Genomic DNA, 8,887 nt, shown 5'->3' with positions numbered 1-8,887 from the left:
CACCCCGGGTGGGGGCAGCTCCAGGGGCAGCTCCTCGCTGATTTCTTTCCTGATTTATTATCGACCCTTTGTTGCTGATCCTGCAGGTAGCACAGTTGCATTTTTCTGTTTCTTACTCAGCTGTAAACGCCTCTGCAGCCTGCAGCAGTTTTGTTGTGTCGTGAAATGAAGTCGCTGAATGATGCCCCAGTGCAGCCCCGGGTGCCAGGCCCGTGACACAGTGCCCTGCTGAAGGCTGGTCCCTCCCATCTCAGCCCTTCTTAGCGCTGCTTTCCGGAGCTCAGAGCCCTCAGACAGACCTGCGGCCGCCACAGGATGTCTTTCCATCGCTAATTCCCACCCACACAAACCTTCTTGGACCCCGTTCCCTGCTCAGCCGTGTGTGGAGGTGTCCTGCAAGCTTGGTGGTGCTGCTGTTGGCACGGCCTTGCCATGCCCAGCTCTGCCATCCTTGGCCTCACCGGGCTCAGGGTTCTGCCTGCAGCTCTCACCTCTCAGGGGTGACCTAGCCCTGGCCAAACCACCTGGTTCAGTCAGAGGAGCTCCCTGGGGGACCTGGGCAGTCATCCCAGCAGGGTCTGGGTATACCCAGGCTTGGCTGGTTCCTGGGTTTTAGCCTTCGTGTTTGGGCTGGAATAATTGAGGAGACCAGTGACTCTATTTCATTGCTTGTATGACCTGAACATGCCCTGGAGATGACCTTCCCTGAGTGGACTGTTTACTTGCTGTCTGGGTAGGAAGGACAAGGGGAGACTTAGAGTGATGGGAAAAAATTACTTTGCTGTTGGTTGTGCTTGTTTCAGCCATCCTCTTCCCCACTTTCCTCTCTGAAACCCAAATTCATCACCTTCTCTACCTGCTTCCTCTTGGCAGTGGTTTCTGTGCCTCTCCCCAGTGCTCCCAGTTTCACTCTCCCACATTTTCCCCTTTGTGATCTCTCAGAAAAATGCATTGGAAATGCACCTGAATTGTGCTGTGTTTTGCTGTCAGCACTTTTGTACCTTGTGGTCTCTCTCCAAGACTTACTGACTGCACATCCCACCCAGCTGGTGTGAGGCAGGGGCGTCTGAGAAGGGTGAGGAGGCTCAGGGTTAGCTGCTGAAGGGATTGGTATTGAAGGTGCTATGGTGGGGTGTGCATAAAGTGCCCCCAGGTGCGTCTACATTGGATGTCGAGTTTAGCCAAATTTTGACCTTGCAGTTCAATTAATTCTCTTTTAAGGAGAGTTTTGGCCACCTAAAGGTTGAATCTACTCAGCTTTTGCCGTTTCATCTGAATGCTCTCCATGGAAGTCACCTGAAACAAAGGCAGTTAAAATGCAGGAGAACTTTGCCCGTTTGACATTCTTTTGAAGCACCTTGCACTTGTCCAGCAAAGCTTCATGTGGCCTTTGGGGAAGCTCCTGCTGATAACATTAGTTGTTTACGCATTGGAAAAGTAATGTCCAACAGCATCAGACTCAAGGAAAAGTTTGGCAGAGAGTTGGCAGTCCCAAGCAAGCACGTCCACGGCTGCTGCTCAGCTAACGAGGGCGAGTGCTGCTAATGGGGCCTGGCCAGGAGCCTGTGGAGCGGCTGTGGGGACAGCACGAGGAGGACACTGCTGGTGGAGTCAGGGCCAGGAGCTCTCCTGTGACCTTAGCTGTCCCCCAGAGCTGCTTGGGATGCAGGACCTGTGTCCTGCAGCTCCAAGGGAACATGTTTCCTGAGAGTTTCTCTTCCCAGGAAAGACCAGCAGATCTTTTCCACCAAGATCACAGCCCTGCTCCTGCCAAGCCCTGAGGTGGCTTGTTCCAAGTCTGTCCCTACTCACCAGCCAACCTTGGATAATGTTGTTTCATCCCTCCATCCACACATCCCACAAGGTGGGGGTTCATCTGCTTCTCCAGCGGATGAGGTGCACCGAGATTGGGGGTGGAAGAGGCAAAGACAAATTTATGTGTGTAAATTGAATGAGGGAAGTTTAGGCTAGATCTTAGGCAGACATTATCCCTGTGAGGGTGGTGAGACACTGTCCCAGGTTGCCCAGGGAGGCTGTGGCTGCCCCAGCCCTGGCAGTGTTCACAGCCAGGTTGGCTGAGCCTTGAGCAACCTGCTCTGGTGGGAGGTGTCCCTGCCCAGGGCAGGGGTTGGGGTTGGATGGTCTCTGAGCTCCATTCCAACCTCTTGGCATGCTATGATCCTATGAAGGGGTTGGATGGTCTCTGAGCTCCATTCCGACCCCTTGGCATGCTGTGATCCTATGAAATTCTGCTTCTGACCTCCCAGCAGCCAGTGGAACAGCTGAACTTGCTTTGCATTAAGAAGGAAATTCTGTGGGCTGGAAAGGATGCTAAAAGAAGGAAAAAATCACCAGCAACCCTAAACCCCTAAGTGCTACAGTCTGTTATTACTTCCAAAGCTTTGCTGGGGATTTAATCCTTCGGGGATGGTGAGCACACACGTTGCACACTGAACTCTGCCCCTCAGCCCTGGAGGGGCAGGTCCCAGCGACACGTCCAGAGCTGTGCTGGGAGTGCTGGGGGCTCTGCCAGGCTCCCACCCAGGGCTGGGAAGGGGCTCCTGGTGGGCTGTGTTGGCTTGGGCTTGCGTAAGCTTTAATCTAAAGTTGGAGATGTTTTGAGCTGATCTGTGTTAACGTTGGGTGGAATTAACACGCATACGGGGACACCACGTGACCCCCTCGGCCTCCCCCTGGTTCTCCCGTGGTTTTTCCATCGTTTTAACGGATTCCTGCCGCAGCGGCGTGGCAGGGCCGGCACGATGCCCGCGGTCTCTGTCCTCTACAAGGGAGCCATCATCATCAGCAGGTAACCCGGGCAGGAGCGGGTGACGTGGGGCAGCCCTGGGGGCCCTGTGGCCACCCCTAGCCACAGGCCCTCTGTGGTGGCATCTCCAGCACTCCAGCTGGGTGGCAGGGATGGTTTGTGTGGCAGGGAGAGCTGAGGACACCGTTGCTAACTGCCGTGGTTGGGTGGTTTGAGCGTGGCCCTCGCAGAGCTCTGTGCTGCTCTGTGTCCACCAGCACCGCAGGCAGAGGCTGATGGCACCAAACGGGCACTGCTGTGCCACCCTCTGCGTGGTGAACTTCAGCCTGGGCCCAGGGCTGCTCTGGCTCCCTGCGATGCCTTCAGGCTCAGTTTTCAGCCAGCCAGATGTAGCCAGGTTTGGGCTTGAAGATGTGAAACGTTGCCAGGGTACCAAGGAGGGTATTTTTTAACCAGGTGAAAAAGGTTCCAGTCTGAATCTCAGAGGTGGGTGTTAGTGGCTTTGTGCAGAATAGCTTGATGTTCCGAGATTTATTTTGGATCCTTGAGAAGTTCCTGGGGCTCATCCCTATCCCGTGTCCTGCTGGACTTGGAGGAGCCTGTTGTGCCCCACAGGGTTGTCCCTCCTTGTCCGTGGCCAGATATGGGACTTGATACTGATTTGGAAACACCTTTTCTCTTGTGACATAAATCCTGGGGAGTTTTTGGAGCTGCTCAGCCCTGGTTTCCCACCTGGCACACCTGGCTCTGGATTGCTCAGGTCAAGGTTGACCCCCCCTCATGGGGGTGACCACTGTGGGTCACCTGAGGAGGAGATGTGCCCATGGCTCTGGGCTTGGAGTCTGGCAGCCCCACTTGGGGTAGAGTGGGGCTGGATGTTTGTGGGGTCATTCGTTTGGGACACCCACTTTGCCTGGGGGTGTCTGCAGGGAGACTGTGTTGTGTTTGGGAGAGTTTCTTGACTCGGGGTAATCTCAGGTGCTCAGTGCTTGTTCACCTGCTCTGGCCTCCCCCCCCGCCCCGGCCGAGCCTCAGCAGATCCTGCACACCCTGTTGCAGCCCCTCATTCCGAAGCCTCAGGAGTGGATCTCTCCCAGCTGCCTTCATTACAGGCTGCCTGTGTTGCTGGAGCTGCTTTATGCCCAGAACGTTGCTCTGAGCTCCTTTCCCGGGAGCTGCACAGCTGTCCAGCCCCGATAATCTGGGGTAATGAATCCCAGACAGGCTCAGCAGATTTGCTGGGTGGGGAGGATGACGTCCAGCCCTGCACATATCCATGTGGACCTGGGGGAGGTTGATTTGTGCCCGGGGCTGTGCCCCAGCCCCTCCTGCGCTGCTTGGCAGGCGACTCCGGGGCGGTGGGAGGACGTGTCTGTGGGTGCTGGTTGGCACTCGGTGTCTGTGTGGCTGGGCCCGTGACAAAGAGATGCTCCTCTTCTCTCTGCCAGGACACTCATGGGACCTTACGGGATGGACCGGACGGTGCACTGCTTCGATTTCTACGACTGCGCCAATGGGCTGGGTGAGTTGGGACCCTGTGAGGGCACCAGGGCATGGCCGCGGTGCCCTCTGCCCTGGGGTGCCCCCAGGGAGTCTGGTGTCTCAGAGGTGCTGGTTCTTGTACCTGTCGAGCCTCTGACAGCACCTTCTGCGCGGGGCCATGGGACCCAGGCCCAATGACCACTGATGCCACAGGGAGCAGCTGCCCTGAGGGCTGTGTGGGAGCCTGGGCCACAGCCCCTGCCCTGAGCAGGACATGGGGCAGAGACCTTCCAGATTGCCTAAGCTGAATAAATCAAAATTTAAGTGGAAGAAATAAACAGGTCCTCAGCACTTCCCAGCTGCCTCTTGGGCCTTCTGTAGACTTTGCCCCTGGGAAGTTACCCTGATGGGTGATCCAAGGGGCTGCAGCTCTGCTAGGGCCTGTGCTGTCTGAGCTGCTTTGGAACTTTTGGCCCGGGGTAAGGGTATGAGCCCTGGGTGAGTCAGCTGTCCTTCCACAGCGCTCTGAACATCAAAGCGAGGAAGAGAAGGGAAAGGAGAAGGTCATCCCCAGCAGAATGTGAGAAAGTCCCAGGCTCACGGTGCGTGAGCGAGGTGTCTTGACTCCACCAGCCTCCCCCTAATGCAGTCCATGCTCCCACAGAGCAGCTGTGAGTCCTCAGGGGTCCCTGGGCGACCTTGTGGTGATCCCTCCTGAGAGTTCAGACTCGCCAGAGAAACAAGTTCAGGTTTCCTGAGATTCACTAGGGATTAGTGATAGATTAATGGGGTAATGGGACTTTCTGCCGTGGAGGAACAGCTTTGCTGACTCTTCCCCTGGCCATGAGGTTCACGGGTACTCAGAGCAATGTCTTTGCTTGGTCAATATGATATTTTAATCTCCAGAGGTGGATTTGGTCGAGTTGATGGGATTTTGACTGTTAGGTTAGATTAGCTTGTTAAAGGAGGAGACCCAGCAAAGCCTGATGGGACTGTCACTGACCTCTGGCAGAAGTGCACGAAGGTTGCAGCCCATGGTGAGCCACGTTACTGGGCCCCAGTTCCTCTCCTTTCCTCCAGGCTGTGGCCGGAGGGTCTCTACAGGGCCTTGCAGACACTCTGCAGCACCTGGTGATGTGCTGCAGGAAAGTGTAACAATGTGGGTTTTCTGGTGCCATCAGCAGTTGTCATCATCCTTTTCTGTGAGGTATAAAATGCCCAAGACAAGTCATTGTCCTCCAGAAATCCCAGAATGGTTTGGGTTGGAAGGGACCTGAAAACTTAGCTATTTCAACCCCCTGCCATGGGCAGGGACACCTCCCACCAGCCCAGAGTGTTCCAAGCCCCATCCAACCTGGCCTGGAACACTCCTAGGGATGGAGCAGCCACAGCTGCTCTGGGTAACGTGTGCCAGTGCCTCAGCACCTCACAGCCAAGAATTCCTGCCCAGTGTCCATCTAACCTGCCCTCTGGCAGTTTAATCATCCCTCTCTGCTGAGACCAAGCAGTGCTTGCAGAATGGTTGTGTCTGCCATAGGTGCAGCTGCTCAGAGTATTTTTTTGGGACAAAAGGCTCCTTGCTGAGTTTCTCGGGTTGGCTGCAGGTGTTCCCCTGGTTTCCCTTGGCCGCTCAGCCCGCGCAGTGCAGCGCGGCAGGTCAGCGTTTGGCCCCGGGTCTGTTGCTCTGTGGCTTCAGCTGGAAAGCCACATGTGAACCTCAGCAGAAGTTCAAAGGGGTTACCTGGCAGCTCCCACAGCATGAACCTCGAATTAAAGAATAGCCATCAAAGGGAAATGCTGATTAAGACGCATTTCTCAGAAACACCGAGATCTCATTATCTTGACCTTCATCTTCTTAGGACAGGGCAGCAAGTGATTCACCTCCAATCTGCCCCTTCCTCCAGACAGAAAAAGCTGGCGGGGGCTGCAGGCTCAACAGAGGGATTAAGGGAGATGTAATTGAACATTGCTGGCTCAGGAGGCTCCGGGCGCAGCAGCCGGTGGGGTCAGGGGGTGCCGGAGATGATTACAGTTGGGCCAAACAAGCAGATTAGCCAGGACACCCCTTGACCTGTGGTGCAGGGAGCCAAGAGCAGGTGAGATTAGTGCCCGAGAACTGCAGCCGTGGCATTCGTGGGGGCAGGATTAGAGGCACCAGAGAAGCTTGAGAGTCTTGAAGAAATTTAAAGGATTGATAAGTACCTAAAGGAAACACCATCTCAGTCTGTTGAAGCTGTGAGTTCACCTGGAGTTTTCCTGTCAAACCTTGTTCTGCAGAAGAGAAGGTACTGGGGCCATGGCCATCAGCTCCAGGGCCTTTGCCAGAAAGGAAAGATTAGATGGAGGGATCCAAAATAGGCTAGATTATCTGGCCCTAAGTATGACTTAATAAGCATTATACCCAGAGTTTGATGCCTGATAATTAAAGAGCTGTTATTTGCCTACGCTGGGTCCCAAATAGAGGTTTGATTGGAGTAAGTGTCCATACAATAGATACAAAACACACTGCCCGGAGTGCTGCCACCACAACCCTGAGGACTTGGCTGGCTGCAGTCAGTCTCGTGCTGTCCCATGGCTTGGGGTGAGACCTTCCTCCTCCTCACCCTGGGGCACTCCCCTGCTGCCCGGGGGGCAGGACTGGCACCTGCAGCCCCTCCTTGGAGGGCAGGTGGGTGGCACGGGCTGAACCTCCCAGAAGGAGCGAAAGTCCAGGGATTTTCCTGCCCCCATCAAAGTTTGAGTGTGTCTGGAGCAATACTGGGAGTAATCACCCATTTTAATAACAAGATCGGATTTTCTCCTGACATCGTTGGGGATAAAGGAGGATTTGCAGACACTTGGGCTATATTAAGGCATTATTGCAATTGATTTGCAGACACAAAAGGGAAATGAGTCCTTATGGGTCTGACACCTTGGCAGAGGTGCCTGGCACAGGGTCCTGCTGGGGATGGCACAGATGAGTCCCTGCAAGGCACAGATTGTCACAGCTTGGACTGATGTGCTCCAGCACTCCCAACTCCCTCGTGTTCTGCGCTGGAGAAAGGTGTAGGATGACTTCTGGAGTCACCACCTTGGCTGAAGCCAGACCCCCAGTGTCTTCCCCCCCAGGGGGACTGATGGGGCTTTGCCTCTGTACGACCTCCCCATGCCAGGGCTTTCCCAAACGCATCCCAGGTGTCACTCTGCTCCCCAGGGCAGCCCACCCCGGCCCCACTAGGAGCAGAGAGGTTTCCAGCTGAGCATCCCAGGGAATAAGCAGGTTTTACCTTCTGTCCATGAGCTTTGGGGATGCAGCACGAGATTCATAGATGTTAGGAAATGTTTTCCCTGTCAGGGTGTTCAGCCACTGGGATATTGCCCAGGGAGGTGGTGGAGTCACCATCCCTGGAGGTGTTTAAGAGGTGTCTGGATCTGTTGCTGGAGGAGATGGTTTGGGGGTTCCAGCAGTGGCAGGTTAGTGGTTGGACTCGATGATCTGAGAGGTCTCCTCCAGCCCTGATGATTCCACGATCCCTGCTGACCTGCCCCCAAGCCTTGGGGAGCCTCATGCTGCTTGGAGGTGCATCCTTTGGGCAGTGCTTCCAATGTGAGTGGATTTCTTTAAAAACACTGAGGTGTTCTGAGGTGAGTTCCCAGGGCCACCAGTGAAACAGCTCCTTGCAGGTGCCTGGTGGATGCATCAGGGCCAGGGAGTAAACTCCAGCAATCCGGCAGGGCTGGCCCTCAGTGCTTGGGACAAGCAGCAATTGGTGCATATGGGAATGAACTGGAAAACTAATAATCTAGATTTAGTTGTCTTTTAATATAAAGGTGCACCCCCGTGAGGGACCTTAGAGCAGAGCTTCGGTTACACTAGGAAGGAAAAGGGGTGGAAAAGTGCTGTGCCTGAGCAATCCTGTTCCAGGGTCTGCTCGTCCCTCCTGCAGTTTTGGGAAGGGATGCTGTCCTGGGAAAGCAGCTGTACTCCAGGGAGGTGTTTGCTGCGTGGGGTCAGGCTGTGAGCCCTGGAGCTCGGCGAGGCTCGGGGCAGCCCACGGGCTGGGGCAGCAGCAGCAGGACAAGGTGTCCTGGCACTGGCAGTGCCTCTGTGGCACAGCCTGTCCTCAGGGTGCCCTCCTGGCCACAGCAGCAAAATGCCTGACCGGCGGCTCTGGGGGCGATTTGTTAATTAAAGCCAGGCCTTTTAATCCCTCTGGCCACAGCCTGCATCTTCCAAGTGGGACTTAACGAGCCCTGGATAAATAAGTCTCTTGGACCTTTTCCTGCCAGCCAGCTTAGGCTGGCCGCAGGGACAGGGCCTGGCAGGAGGGACGGTGGCCATGAGGGGCAGAAACCCTCGAGCCACACTGTGCCCTGGGGCTCGGAGCTGCCCAGGGCTCTGTGCCCACAGCTCCTGCCCCCACGTGAGTCGCCGGGAGCAGAAGGGTCTCATTTCAGTTATTCCAGGGGTAAATCCTGTGTGTTATTAGATCACAGTTGTGCAGCTCATGTTAACAGAGAGCTGGAGCTCCTCTGCCCTGGAGCCAGGCTGGGAGAGCTGGGGGTGTTCACCCGGAGAGGAGAAGCTCCAGGGAGACCTCTGAGCCCCTTCCAGTGCCTAAAGGGGCTCCAGGAGAGCTGCAGAGGGCATTGGGACAA

At 55.5% G+C, this 8,887-nt stretch overlaps 1 protein-coding gene across 1 annotated transcript in view; it reads left to right on the top strand.

Moving 5' to 3' along the window:
- Window positions 1–2,762: 2,762 nt before the first annotated feature.
- The window catches only part of LOC103800753 (disks large homolog 2-like), a gene marked incomplete at its 3' end in the record, with an annotated part of 15,861 nt that continues 9,736 nt past the window's right edge, over window positions 2,763–8,887 (top strand). Inside the window, exons 1-2 of the mRNA XM_009073134.1 lie at window positions 2,763–2,809; window positions 4,216–4,289. Of these exons, the coding sequence (XP_009071382.1) occupies window positions 2,763–2,809; window positions 4,216–4,289 (121 nt within the window). The remainder of the gene's footprint in view (window positions 2,810–4,215; window positions 4,290–8,887) is intronic.

Source organism: Acanthisitta chloris, unplaced genomic scaffold (genome assembly GCF_000695815.1).
Source record: "Acanthisitta chloris isolate BGI_N310 unplaced genomic scaffold, ASM69581v1 scaffold15544, whole genome shotgun sequence".
In the NCBI taxonomy this organism is placed as follows: domain Eukaryota; kingdom Metazoa; phylum Chordata; class Aves; order Passeriformes; family Acanthisittidae; genus Acanthisitta; species Acanthisitta chloris.
The sequence above is the reverse complement of the archived record's forward strand: the minus strand, read 5'-3'. Positions and strand labels throughout refer to the sequence as shown.